Source organism: Aptenodytes forsteri, unplaced genomic scaffold, assembly GCF_000699145.1.
Source record: "Aptenodytes forsteri isolate BGI_AS27 unplaced genomic scaffold, ASM69914v1 Scaffold142, whole genome shotgun sequence".
NCBI lineage: Eukaryota > Metazoa > Chordata > Aves > Sphenisciformes > Spheniscidae > Aptenodytes > Aptenodytes forsteri.
Genome location: NW_008794598.1, coordinates 2,252,346 through 2,267,192, shown reverse-complemented (window position 1 = coordinate 2,267,192; position 14,847 = coordinate 2,252,346). Strand labels below are relative to the sequence as shown.

General features: G+C 37.8%; 1 protein-coding gene across 3 annotated transcripts; it reads left to right on the top strand.

Moving 5' to 3' along the window:
- Positions 1-958: 958 nt before the first annotated feature.
- CD46 (CD46 molecule) lies at positions 959-12,737 on the top strand. Of its 3 annotated transcripts, none has more exons than XM_009272751.2 (11): positions 959-1,145; positions 1,354-1,450; positions 2,164-2,249; positions 2,642-2,848; positions 3,650-3,829; positions 4,825-5,004; positions 5,626-5,817; positions 6,149-6,175; positions 6,855-6,921; positions 8,769-8,874; positions 10,793-12,737. In XM_009272751.2, the coding sequence occupies exons 1-10, from the start codon at positions 962-964 to the stop codon at positions 8,857-8,859; spliced, it is 1,311 nt and encodes a 436-aa protein (XP_009271026.1). In that variant the 5' UTR covers positions 959-961; the 3' UTR covers positions 8,860-8,874; positions 10,793-12,737. The 3 variants fall into 3 exon arrangements, with proteins under 3 accessions (XP_009271026.1, XP_009271025.1, XP_009271027.1); XM_009272750.2 differs by having other exon boundaries at positions 4,816-5,004; XM_009272752.2 differs by lacking the exon at positions 8,769-8,874 and having other exon boundaries at positions 4,816-5,004.
- Positions 12,738-14,847: the final 2,110 nt, after the last annotated feature.

Below are 14,847 nucleotides of genomic sequence, written 5' to 3'. Positions count from 1 at the left end.
CCTCCCGGGGCCTGCTGGGCCGCTCGGGGAGGCGGCGGCGAGGGGGAAGGAAACGGCTTTAGGTGGTGGCGGAAACGGCGAGCTTTCCGGGCGGCTTCGGTGGGGTTTGGGGCGAAAATGTGAAAGAAAGATTGTGTTGCAAAAATAGGCGTGCTGGCTTTGGTGCTAGTGGATGCTGGTTCTGAGCCTGGGTTTGAGGTTTAAATTTCTTCTATGGTTTGGTAAATCTCTAAACAATAATATAAACAGGTTGGAAAGGAAATTAATAGGTATCGTGAAAGAGGTGATGGTCTCTGTCGCGTGTGAGTCTTGCAAAGACTGGGCAGATCTGACATTTGTGTCTGGGTTGCAAGGTCTTGAACGTGTTTTTCTGAGTCCTCTAGCATGGAGGAGTTTTACGTCTTCAGCATTGACCGCACCTCAAAACGTCCCTGGGTCTGTAGGTCTCTGTTGGATTGTGTAGCTGGTTTTAAACTCCACTTTATGATCTGCCTGGCCTTTTGCCTTAGGAAAGGAAATTAATATGCGAATATGGTTGGTTGGTTTGTTATTCCTGCAGCAAGCTAAATAGGCATTTTACTGCAGATGGGTATACAGTGAATTAAGTCATGTATTTAACTATAAGAATAAGACAAACGGACAAAAAATATGAACTGGAAGGAAATGCGTTGTCTGGCTGGAATGCTAAAGAAGAAATTGAGAAAACAAATGAATAAGTAACCTGTACTAGTGTAGAGTTGGACATTGGATGCAATTAAAATATAAATTAAAAAATTGAAACTTAGTTAAATATGCAGATAGCTCTGGCTCTTAAGAATGTCACCTCTTTGATTTACCGCTGAGTCCTTAAAACCTACTGAATTAGGCTGGCTTCTATACCGTTATGCCTCAACTTGTATCTCTTCTTGTTGACAAGATTGTCTATTGCTTTTTCCTGCATCTTACTCCGACAGGCGTGTGTATGCCTCCAGATAGGCTGCAGTATGCAGAGCTCAAGGAGAGTTTCAGCAAAATGGAAAGCTTTCCTGTTGGAACCACGGTGTCGTATGTCTGCCGGCCAGGGTATATAGGAATCCCCGGAAAATCATTAACTCGTACATGTGGTGAAGACTTACAGTGGTCACTCACAGAGCAGTTCTGTACAGGTAATGTGTGCGTGAGCTCTTTTGCTTTTTCCCTTTGGTATTTAACAATTTTAGTTGTTTTTCAAGTGAGAATTAGTATTCTGTAATATTTGAAACGAAGCTTGAAAAACGCTGATGACGGTAAGAGCAGTATATGCCAAAGACTTAGTCTTTGTATATAACTATAAAGATGTAGATTTTAATTTTTTTTCTTTCCCACTCCCCCTAGAGAGAAAATGTAGCCATCCAGGAGAATTAGAACATGGTTTTGTTAACGTGGCAGATCTTACATTCGGTTCAAAAGCTACTTTTTCTTGTGAAGGAGGGTAAGTATTTGGTGAAGTTAATGAATCCTTTTTCTTTTTTTTCTGTTTAGACCAGATTTGAACCAAACTCAAATTTTCTTATGCAGGTTCCATTCCAGTCCTGGCTTGAAATGTCTCCTGAATTCTACCTGGAGCAAATGAAATTACAGTTAAACCTGATTTGATTCTCTGGTTTTAACTTGCTGTTTGCATCAGCCAAGGCTTAAGCTTTTTAGTGAGATTCTGCAGAGTGAAAACTAGAGTTTTACATCTAATGACTTTGTTTAATGCTCCTGTGACAGAGGGAATAAATATATATATTCATCACCCTTCATTATTATATTGAATAATGGCCCACTTGTCTGTGTATAGCAATTAAGTCAAAAGCAGTAACCTCTTGCAAGGTTTTTTCCTCCCTTTCCTTTTAACAGATTGTTTCTTTAGTATTAGTAACTTTAGGGCATTAGTATTAGAGGGTACACACTTCTTAAAATGGTGAGACTTCCATCGGTTCCTTTAGTGATGTCTCATTTGCTTCTCTTTTGTTTTCAAAGTTGAGACTGTTAGCAAAATAAAATAAAAAATTAAGATTCCATTCTTATTACAACAAAAACTTGGTATATTATGTCCCCATAATCACAGAACAGAACTATATAAACAAAGTTTCTAGGTGCTTGTTGGAGAAATGAGAGACTTCTTAAATTTCACCTCTTAAAAAATTTCTACCTGTCTAGATTCAGATTACGTGGAACTGATGAAATTTCCTGCGTAATTAAGAATAAAGGTGTTGACTGGAATAGAGATCTTCCTTTCTGTGAAAGTAAGTAAATTACTACCGTGTTTAAGTTTATATTCGGATGGTGGTAGTTCATTTAAAAACATCTGTGCCATAAACTTTACAGTATAAGAAATGATGGTAAAACAAGACCAATTTTATTTTTTTGGAACTACTGTGCCTTAGGAATGACTACTGAAAAACATCAATTATTGTGGTAATTAGCTCATATTAGTTTAAGTCAACCTCTTCTTGAAATTGAGACTCCCTGTAATAAATGACCATCAGTAACTCTCGGTTATAACTGTAGCTTGTCTTAGAAATAGCTATATGTCAGATTTTAAATGAAATTACTTGAAAATCAAGGCTCGCTATTTCTGAGATGAACAAGGTTAACAGCAAAATTCTGTCGGCTAATTTGTGTGATTTATTTCTAGGAATTCCTTGTGAACCACCTCCACGCATAGCCAACGGGCACTACACTGAAGCAGCTAGCTATGTTTATCAAACAGCAGTGACCTATACGTGTGATCGTGTACCAAAAGGCGCGGATCCCTTCTCGCTGATTGGCCCAGATACTATTTTCTGCACATATGATGCACAGTCAAATGGAGTTTGGAGTGAATCACCTCCACAATGTAGAGGTTGTTGGGATTTTTAATATACTTCTTTATTATAGCCTGTGTGACTCCAAAACTTCTCTATCTGTCCCTTTTTTGGAAGGGGTGGGGTGGGGGAATGGACTTCCCTATAGAAAAGAAACAGATCTTCTGGAACTAAATTTGATATAGTTCCAGTGGAGATCAGATCAACTGCATTATGGATATTGATTGATTATGACACAGAATAGGACTAAAATTTAAGTTAAAACTTTAAAAATATGCGTATGAGCATGCTGTTGGTAGAAGTGACAAGGACAAAGTGAAGGAACTAAGAGACCATAAAGCCCAGGTAGCTGAAGAAAAATTGTGTAAAGAGTAAGAATGTGGAAGCTAGATTATGAATAGTAAAAAGGTAAGGAAGAACTCTTTTTCTAAACACAGCTACTGTGCAAGTGCAGAAATAAATGCAAAGCGCAGCAAGCACAAAGTCTTGCTTTGCAGGTGTAGGGAGGAATACCAGATGCTTGCACGTTGTTGTTTAAACCCTAATCAATATCACTTTGTTTTCTGAAGTTCTGCCACTGTACAGGAGTATGTCTTTTGGAAGTGGAATGTGATTATATGAATTATTACAACATCTTACTTGACTGTGTACTGTTACAACTCAACAGCTGAAAACAAGGACCTTCTCCACCTTCAGGAGAATAACCTTTTCACAAAGCCCCTCCAAAACAATTTGAGGAATTAGATAAGGAAACTTACAAGTAGTAAAAGGATGCTGTGTCTGTTGCAAAGATACTGTCAACAACTGTTTCAGAGCTGTTTTTCTCTTACCTGTTTCAGTGGTCAAATGTGATAACCCAAAAATTGAAAATGGAAAAAAAAAAACTGGATTTGGACCTTCCTATAACTATAAGGACTCAGTCGTGTTTGAGTGTGATCCAGGCTATTCCATGATCGGACCGGAGATAATTACTTGTGGAGAAGATAACACCTGGTCTCCAAAACCAACTTGTGAAAAAAGTAAGCCTTTAAATAAGAATCCAACTTCTCTTGTATATTGAGAATGTGTAAGTCTGTCTTAGCTAAAATTTAAAATCATAACACTAGTTGGAAATCAGAAGCTAAGGGGGTTGACGTGGAGCCTCATCGATGGGCAACCATTTTAGGTGTTCGAGTGACTCCTAACTCCAAAGAGTTTTCAGATGAGAGCGAGTTGAGTTACAGACATGCGTATAGAAGTTGTGGCGTGGACATACTGTGATGGTACTGCATCGTAATAGCATCACAGTGTGTGTTCTAGTGATTTCACGTGTAAATACAGAAGAAAAGATGTGCTTCTGAATTCTGATAGAAAGAACTCGGGGTATGCACAATGAGGAAGCCTATAGTGTCCTTCTAGAGTAATCCAAATCATTACGTGTCTGTGTTCTCTTATGCAGCTCTTCAACTCTTACTTTCCAGGCATCTTGTATGGTGTGTAGTATGTTGTTAGATTTTGACCAGGCAAATTATTAAGTCGGGACTAATTTGCAGAGCTGGGGACATTGCAGAGGTCTTTCTGTAACCTTTCTCCTTCCTGTTTGTGCTAGAGGGAGAAGGAATGTTGTAGAGTACGGTGAGAGAATTTTTTACATGCTCTAATAATGAGCTCCCGAGAATGAGAACCACTTCTGCAAAGAGTATGTTTGAGTGTTCCATAATGAATGAGTCTGATAAGGCACCTGGAAATTATTCTAGAGCTTGCAAAAATAATTAACCAACAAATAGGAATTTCTTAGCTACCACATCATAAGATCATAGTACCTTAATGAATACCTACAGTGATGTTTCTTTTAAGTCTTCTAAAGGAAACATTTATACTTAAAACTGTGGTAAAGTTAAACTGGTCAGATATGCTGATCTATTTTTCTCATACAAAGGCGATGTATATTTGTGGAGTGAGTTAATGAATTATGAAATATTTAAAGTTTATTATCACTAAACTTACTTTTAAATTCATGTATTGGTTACTGAAGATGTATGTGGTGCCCCAAAGATCGCACACGGAGGAGTGATTCCAGTGAAATCTGTATATGAAGGAGGAGAGTCTGTTCAGATAAAGTGCGATGCTCACTGTACTTTTCCTGATGGTGCTGAAGAGGTGACAGTAACTTGTCAAGGACAGAATACATGGAGTTCTTTACAAAACTGTACATGTGAGTAAAACTCATAATTGGTAAAATCAAGGGCAGGGTGACAAGTTCCAAACATCTGACGTAGTAATGTGTAGACCTTGAAAGTCAGCGGTCTGTCAGCAGGGCACCAACAGATTATGTTAGTAGGGTTGTGAGTGTCATGGGGTGGAGTTTCAGCAACTGAGGAAAGTTTTCGGCAGAGCTGGAGTCGTTCTTGTTCACTCTCAGTTTTGTTTATGGAAATTGGTAAAGTTCACAAGCCAGTGTGACAGATCTGTTCTGGGAGTGCTTTCTGAAGATTCTTCCTTTGATGATGGCAGACTTTATTCTCACCTCACTTTGCACCATGTGATCACTTGTTATAATATAAACAGAGGTTGTCATTACTTTGATGTAACTGTCCTAATGAAGCTGAGACGTGTATTTCTGTTAATGTGTCTGAAGCATGTCCATCAGCAGAAGTATCTGCAGCCTCTAGGAAGCGGGAAGCCTTTGCATATAAAAAGTCTTAAGGATTGACTGAGCTTCTGATATTTACACAAACGTAGGGACTTTCTGATGGCAATTTCTTAAATCTGCTTCATGTACCAGCTCTGTTCTTGGACTTTATTCCCTTTTCTTTCCCTCCCTGCCCCTTTCCAGGTGGGCCTAAAAGTTCCGGTTTCACTCCAGACATAAATTATGGTAGAGTAATTGATGGACAAAAACCTTCATATTCTGTCGGGGATTTTATTACGATTGAATGTTATGCAGGCTACACGTTACATGGTGACGCTCGTATTCAGTATATTGGAGAAAACCGATGGAGTCCTGCAGTGCCAACTTGCCAGTTAAGTAAGTATGAACTGCAAGATTTCCATTAGAATGAAAATACCTGTAACAGAAGCTTTACTTCTTGGGGACATTTTTCTGCATTCAGGAGAAATCATTTAATGCAAACTTCCTTCTTTATTTTGACATAAGAAAAATAGGGTTTGGTAAAATCCACTTAAAAATAGGAATATTTTAAGTTAAATAACTTATGATATAAACTATCCTGCTGCAAGGATTGTGTTGACAGAAGTGTTTGATCTATTTGGAATAACTTTTGTGAATATTTTTATAATAATATTTGAATAAGAAGCAGATGTGTTCCTCTTGTGATACTGATTCACTCTGTTTTTAGGTGCGTATATTACGGCCATCATCTGTGGTAAGTATCTTGTAAAACCTGAACAAGATAGAATGTGGATTGTATTTTTTTATGTGGTCATCACCTGTGACTGCAGTAATAGAACATGATTTTGGAGTTTTGGTTGCTTTAAAAATGCTTGTCTACTCCTAAAGCTGCATAGTTCAAGAAAAGATTACTTAGCAATTACAGATTAATTTCATGTAAAATGTGTATTTTTTCATGTATGTGAGGCATCAGATTTCAAAGGCACAACTTAGTCACTTTCATAAACTCTTTGGAGCTTGGGTTTACTGGAAGTCTGAATGAATAACTGTGCCAGTGAACAGAAGTGCTTAGTCCGTCTTCTGTCCTTGCATTTGTTACCCACTTTTGTAAGCCTACCACTTTCTCATAAACTTGTAAAAAGTAATGTTAGGATGTTGACATCTCTGTTTTAATGTTACTGAGCTGGTGGGGTTTTGCCATCTTGGTGGTCACTGTTCTTGAGCTGAACTATCTTGCAGAGTCTTGAGTAAAGCATCAAATACGTATTTGTGAAATAAGCCATGCAGATTTTAAGAGGTGGGTTTTTTTTGGGGGGGTGTTGTATAGGACTGTGGATGAAGACAGTGCTATTTCTGCTAAAAATTTTTGAGGCTTTTTTGTGAGCTAGAGATGATCTTTATCACTCTAAGGCTTTTTTTAATTCTTCCTAAAGTGATTGTGGCAATTGTGGTGTTCCTGGCAGCCTTCTGGGTCTATAAGAAATTCTTTTCACAAAATGGGTGAGTAAGCCTACTTTTTTATTATTATTATTGCAAATTTCTAAATGACTGAGCAAAAGCAGTGCTAACGTGTATGTTAAGTTTCTTGAGCTTTGTCTGCCCTTTCTTTTTCAAATGCCTGATGATTATATGTGAGCTTATCACAGCAGCTGCTAGAAAGCTAAAGTGCCTAACAATGTATTTGACTTTGTTTTTGTATCTGCTATTCAGATAAGCTGCTAATTAACACTTGCACTAATTTCAAGGAAGGAAAAACCCTGTTCTTAAGCTTGTATTTAGCATAGGTACACTTGCCGAAGAAAGTACTGTTTGCATCTGCTCTAAAACATGTCAGTTTACCTCTTAAAACCAGTGGTAGTATGGCTTGTGTGGGCTTGTGTTATTTTATTGCTTGGTTACCCTCTGGCATCACTAGGTCTCACAGGCTCTAAGAGTCAGAGTGGTTTACGTGAACTGGAAGCCTTGGAGGTGGACTAAAGAGCTGCTTCCTCTCTTCTACATAAGACGTACCAATGATAGTGGAGGTTAACTGGAGAACCACTGTGTTTTTGTGTTTTGGACCAGAAGCACCTTGAATAAAATAATACGGGCTTAGTTACAAGGAAAATGTGAAAAAAATTTGACCTAAACCGGTGCTCCTATGCTGTTTGAAAAAGCAAATAGCTTTGCTACTCGAATGTTTAATGTGTGGATCCACTTCAGTTTTTTTCTCCTGCAGCAGCAATGATTGGTGTCCCTATGTTAAAGACTTGCAAAATCAACTGTAGAATATTAGATGCCTAAGTAGTAGTGTTCTTCTGTTTTTAATGAGATATATAGGGCCTTTTGAACTTTATCTTCAAAACAACTGATTGTTGTGTATGCCTTTTCATGGAGGGGTGGCAGGAGATTTAAATGCCTCTTTGTGCATTGCTTCTTGCAGTGATGTCTTATTTTATCTTGAAAAAAGCCTGTTTTGTTGGAGAAATAGTTTGTAACATGCAAAATACTGAAAATTCAGAGCAAGTTAGGTGGAACACATAGAATGTTATGATAAGCATCTCATCAAAACTGACTTACCTTTTAACAAAATCTGTTGGAATTTATCTGGGGTACATGAAGCAAAGGAAGGGGTGCTATAAATAAAGCAAACCAGAGGAAATATTCCTGCAGTTCATATTTGTAATGAAGTACACACAGTACTGTTTGGGAGAACCCTGAAGCTAGCTTATATCCAGTGAGGTTTTAGCCTTAGTATCTTCCACAGAGGCAGTACAGTATTGTTACAAGGGCCAGAGTGGCCCTGTAAGCAGAGTGGCTGTGTACCTGTGTGCTGCTAAGTAATTCAGTGCTTTTGAGCAATTGCTTTTCATCCATGACTTGGATGATCTGCAGTCTGGATGGTCCAAATAAGAGTACGTGGGGGTTAATAGTATTAGGGCAGCACTTTCGGCCTTCAGCTGTGGAGAGACTTCTCAGGGTGTAGAAAGGAGGGGGGATCTAAAGCAACATCATCAAAAATTAAAGAATGTTACATTCCTGAAAGTTTTACAGTGTGAAAAGTCTTACTGCACCCAGTGCTTTCCTTAAGCTTCCTTGCTGCGAACATCTGACTGTTAAACCTCTTTCTTGTCTGAAAAGCCTGATCTAATCTCCTTTTATTAAGGCCTAGATCTCCCTATTTAGTTTTCTGGGTTCCTGATGTAGCTGAGCCTTTGTGAACTGTTGTGCTTCCAGTACCTCATACTTGCTGAGTTGTAGTCTTCAAATTACAGCAAAAATCTTTTCTTGCCCTCTCTTTCTTGTGTGTTTAATCTGCCAGTTTTATAGGACATTCAATTAGACCTTTTTCCCCTTCTGCTGTTCAGCTCGTATACAGTTGATGAGAGTTGCAAGGAAGCATGTATTTTAAAAACTAATGTACCAGCTGAGATGGAAGAAACTGCACAAATGAATTAATTGAATCTTAAAAAGGTATACACTTTCCACTTAATTTGGACTTTTGCAATGAAGCTTAAGTGTCTTTTTTTATTATGGTTTACTTAGAATTTCAGAAGTGTGGAATCTAGCTAGCTCTGAACCTCAGTTTCCTGTAGGAAAGACTGTAATAACCATTCATTCATTTTGGGAGAATAGGATATATTACATAAAGAATTACCATTCAGTGTCGTAAATGATAGCTTCCGGTGATTGCATATCACATACCTTAGTTTTGGGTTGTCTTTAAAGAATGAGTAATGTATTTTTCTGTAAGATAGAAACTGCACGCATACTCAGTAGAATGTTTGCACCTGTTTCAGTGATGTGAAGTGGATTCCAGTGGTGTGTTACTTTTGTTAGCTAATAGTATAATTCCCTATAATTAGAAGACCGTTGGGGCTGGAAACCACCTTTGCTGCATTACATGGACACTAGAATTATGAAGGTAGTGTGCATCCCTTCAGCGAAAACCAGATTCCATCTCTCAGAATTACTGATTCATCTGCGTTTTCAGCTTTCTAGAAGAAAAAATAAATAAATGAAGGTGCAAACAAGGTCTTCTTTTTAAACCTTTTTATAAAAAGGTGATTTCTTTTTCGAATTCAGAGTTCTGTAGCCCTAAAAAGTGTCAAAATATAGCTCATTTCCTCCTTATATTTTAAACTAGCGCTTAGTCCAGTAGTCAGATGCATTTGTTGATAGTTACGGTTGCTCCTGCACTTGTGTAGGGTCAAATTAGCTCTTTAAAAAACCTGACTCTACAAACCTTGTTACAACAGAACAGATTTAAGACAGGACAGCTTAGTTTGACTGTTCCTTGTCAGTATTTTGTCATGACTACCTTAACAGTTAGAGTTTGCACTACAAACACTTTTGTAAACAAGTATCTTCATTTGTGTCGTTTTTCTCCATTGCACAAATTCTGAGAAGGTAATGGTTGAAACGTTATGTCTCTTATTCTAGCACTGCAAAGGTCTTTTCAAATGCGTAGTCTTGATTTTATTTACTTTTAAAGAACAAGTGACTTTTCAGTATTTTTGATAAGTTTGAGATGGCATATATGAAAATCAAGCTTGGAGTTTCTTCCAAAATAATGTATGAATTAAGAAATATCATCTGTACCTCTGAAGCATGATGTTTCTAATTGAGATAGGATTAGTTTTCTGGATTAGTTGGGCTTATTTTTGGAGAGAGGGGAAAAAAGGAATCGAGTTCTTATGTCCAATCTTACCTTTTGCATGTGACAACGATAAGAGAAATTAATGGTCTGGTATGTGTACACACTGTTAACCTGAGTTTTTCTTACGGTGTCTAGAACTCCTTAGAGACCTAGAGTAATAGCGGAGAGGTTTGGTATGGGGCTTTTTTTCAAAGCAAAACAGGAGTTATTCAAGAACTTGAAAATACATGTATGTATGGATGTAATTATGAATTTTAATCCTTATATGTTTAAGTATTGTAAATTTGCTGTTAGCGGACTACAAAATCAAAATTCTCACAAACTAATACTCAGCTTCTGGTTATAAAATATGTACTAAACAACATACTGTATTTAAAATAAATTATAAGGGATGCTTCTGATGTAGTCTCCAAATTAGTTAGGAATCCTGTAACTGTTCTGTCTGTCTTCAGTTCTTGATAATGCTCAGGCACGGTCTGTTCATCACTTGAAATGATCCATTTGGATCAAATGCTCTTCTACTCCGTGGGTCATTCTTGGCAGTCTAGTGGATGAAATGAAGCAAAAATCTCCTCAATCTAGCAGTTGCTTAGTAAGAAGAGGACAAATAATGGTTTAGTTTCATGACTTTACCTGTTGATTTAATGATAAAACTAAGGATGTGCTTTCAGAATAAATGTAAAAACTATTTAAATGTAAAATCTCTGATTTGACTTGTTTTTTTGTTTGTAGGAAACGTGACAGCACTCCGTGTACTGCCGAATATAAGATCTGTAAAGCATGAATGACCTTTTTTGGGGGTGGGAGGGAGTTTGCAGTTGAATATACCTGTCAGAAATGGAAAATGATTGCACTTGCATTGAGTTTCTGTAGATGAATATCTTGTACTATGTCTTATACTACTGATTAACTGTAGTAGGAGATCATTAATAGGGTAAAAAGAATATATATCTATATATCTGCTTTTCCTTATGGGCCACTCATTGTCTTTTCTGTGTATGTGAAATGGTCTTAAAGGCACATACCTGTAGCATGCAAGGAGTGTCTGTGTCGGCGGGAGTACTGGATGTATCGCTGTCGTAGTACCAGCTGCTGCTGCCTGCTGCCTTCGGTGCTACCTATTTTCTTACAGAAGACTATCCAATATTAGTTCTGCTCACTAAAGTCCAGATGTGCTTCTCGTTCATTTTTGCGGTTGAGGCAGTATAAATGATTATGTTGTCTCTTGTATTCTGAAATGTTTTATTATTAATTTCCTTAAGAGATTGGTGCCACTTAAGGCTATGTCTTCTTGAAACTATCACAGTTTAGATCTTATATACACTACCTCTTTGTTTGTCGAAGTTGGTTTCTGTATATCTAATTAATTAAAATGTGCCTTTAAATCAGAGTTTTATAGCTTTTCCATTGCCTTTAAGAAGGAAAAAAGCCATATATATTCCTGGCTCTTTAATACAGTCCCAGAAAGACTACAGTGGATTTCTTAGAATGGAAAACTGAAGGTTTCTATAGCAAAGGTACCCCCTGCCTTTGAATTCGTTGGCCTAGTGACAGAAGGTACCTAATTAAAGGAACTGCTGAGGAATCGGTGGTAGCCATCTCCTATCAGGAGCACAGTACGAGTTCCTTAGGACCTTTGATTTTTCTTGAGCCTTGATGTCAGTTTCGGAGATAATTTTGTTGCTGTTCAGGATAGAAGGGGTGCTGTATGGATCTAGCTTCCTTTTTTTTTTTTTTTTACTTGAAATCATATATTCCACATACAGCATTTCAAATCTCTGTATACAGACTATGATGCTAAATCTAGCTCTAATGCTAGACTTAGCATCAGTATCTGTTGAGAAACAGAAGCCTTTCCCTGTCTGACTCCCTTCTCTTTTCATGTTAAAGGAAGACCAAACCAGCTTAGTTGTGGGAGTGAAGGAATGGGTGTGCTGGCAGTGGTGGTAGATGTGGTCTCTCTTTAGATAGCAGCTTGGTTCACGAAGTGTTTGTCAAGACTCTGACTCCAGGAGCTCCTATCACAGCATTTGCCATGAATTGACTTGGACGTGCATTGATAGCTGTTACTTTAAATGCATACTTGCTTTTGGCTTCAATAAGGAATTAGAAATAGCTTAATTAGGACAGGTTTTGGCTTTGTGAATCTCTGAGTTTGCTATCAACATACAGGCAGCTTACAAGAACCAATTTTCCCAGAAAACAAATTGCCTCACTTCAGATGGCTGAGGCAGCATTTAAACTATTCTTGCTTGTCTGCGGTAGATTGGCACTGCTCTCCACTGTCGTGAACAGCTTGTTTGGATAACATAGAACTATTTAGGGCTTTATAGGGCTTTTTGGGACGATCCCAGCAGTTGTATTGTCAGAGTTCATAACAGTCTCTGGTTATTAAAAAGGGATTTTGGCTACACAGAATGACTTGCTGTTCATTGCTTAGCTGATACCTAGTTTGATAATTGTTTGTAAACACTGATAATATACTGGGAATTGAGTGTGTTGGTCACTAGCTAGCTTGATTATTTATGGCATCTTCAATGTTTTAAAATATGCTGAAATGCACTTAATGCTTTGTAAAAAGCAAATGTAAAAAATGGCCTTATTTTTACACTTTTTTCCAGATGTAAAGACAAGCGATGACTTGTAATATTACAAATAAAAATGTTAAATTATTTAGCAGTAAGTGTTTGTCTTTCATTCGTCATGCGGTAAGCAGCTATTTTCCCATTATTCTTAAGATGATATTTCATGTACCAAACTTGCATTAGGTGGTAACTGTTGAGATCGAAGTTTGCAGTTTGTGCACAGAATTACTTAGTAGTAGTGTAGAGAATGTTTTAATTTGCTGAGCAGGCTCATAGCCTTTTGGTTTTCTTTTGGAAGTGCAGAGAATTTCCCAGAACCTCCAAAACCTTACAGTGTTCACTCCTGAAAAACTTGGTAAAAACTTGATGGAGAAGAGGTAGATTATCATGTGGCTGTTCTGATGTAGCACCAAGTCAAGAGCAAAGCCCAGAGAGTGTTCTGGCACTTTTGCCCCGTGTGTGACAGATGTAATCCTTAGGGAATATAGCTTGGGCGTTTTTAAGTAAAACGTTAAGTAGAATGTGATTATTTTTAATTGTATGAGGTTCACACTCAAAATGTACTTAATTTTCTTTGCGAAGAAGTGTGTGGAGTCAGCTTACAGAATGAAGCCTTTCAGAGGGTGGAATAGAAAAATAACTAATATGCCACTTTTTTTTTTAAATTTCTGGTTGTGATACTCAAAATCAGTTGGTGTGGACTGCAAATGGTGACAGTATGTAGACTACACAGCTTTACAATCTATGAAGTTTTGGGATTGCAGTGAGCATTGATGGGATAGGCAGCTACTAGGCAATTTGACTTAAACACTATGAATTAATTTGTCCTAATTGTCATGAATTCTGCACCATTTTTCTAAAACTCAGTCCCACATGAATTATTTCACTTTAGAATCTGGAACTGATAATTAAGAGTCATGAACACATGAAGTTCGTGCTAAGAAAAAGGCTGGATGTAATAAAAAACATGGTGTTGCCATCTACTGGTAAAACAAGCTATGTTCTCCCAGTGGGAGTAATAAAACATAGGTACAGTATTACCTAGTTTAATGTTAAGTCGTGTTAAGTGTCAGTGGTTGGTAGGCTTCTCAGTGTTACACTTAAAATCAGTGTAAATGTTGACTTTTGAGCATGGTTCATATGGGGTGGTGAAAATGGAGCTGGGGACTGAAATGAGAGACTTGCAGCAATTAGATATTGTCCAGCAGGGAAACATGTAATCTGTCTACCTGAGACAGAGCCCAATACCAAGTAGCACACAATTTTATTTAAAAGAAGAAAAAAAATCTGAATAAATAACAGGTTAAGGCAAACAAATAGCACATGGAATATAACTGGTCAGAAGGTTAGGTGGCTGTGCTCTCACACATGGGCCCTGGCTTGCTTGAGTTGAAGAATCTTAGTTAGGTGTTTGAACAGATGCTTCGCTTTCTCTTTAAGCATCTCTCCTAGTTGAACGTGATGCTGACTGTCCTCCTTTTGTGCAGGATGGTCGGCCTGTAGGTGTAACTTCAGGTCAGAGAACAGAAGAGCATACCATACGTGTTTGTGAACCAAGATCGTGCTTTTGATGGTGTTTGTTTATAAGGACTTTGGGGGGCGGGGGAATGAAGTTTTTCCATTACTGTTGCTTTTCCCCCTACATCATAACCGATTTCAAATGGTGCTAGACAAAAACTGAGACTCTGAACACCAAGAGAAATCGGTCAGCCTGTGTAAGAGACATTTTCCTGGCTCAGAGAAGAATCCTCTTGTAGATGACAGCTACGCATTCTTTAAAGACGACTATTCAGTGGTCTGATCAAATGCTTCATCCACACAGCGATTGTCTTTTCTGTGTATAATAACGTTTGACAATAGTGAGGTCAAGCAAAAATAGTTTAGCTTCATTTCAGTGGTTTGGATGCAAGGGTATAGAAGTCGTCTGAAACATTATTAGAAGTTACCAGCAATAAACTTAAAAATAACTCTAGAAAAAGGAGTGGATTCTGTGTGCACCAGTGTGACATCATCATGATTGCTGAAGGCACTTTTGCGTTTAACTGCTGAGATCAAATTGTTGGAGGGAATTTGTGTGTTTGCAGAGCAAGTCTCTGGGAGCTACGGAATGATAATTCTCTGGCGATAGAGTCCCCAAGCACAGAGTGGAAATATATTTGATCTAAGTTAGTAAATAAAATGTTAGGGTCCTAGTGATTGTAT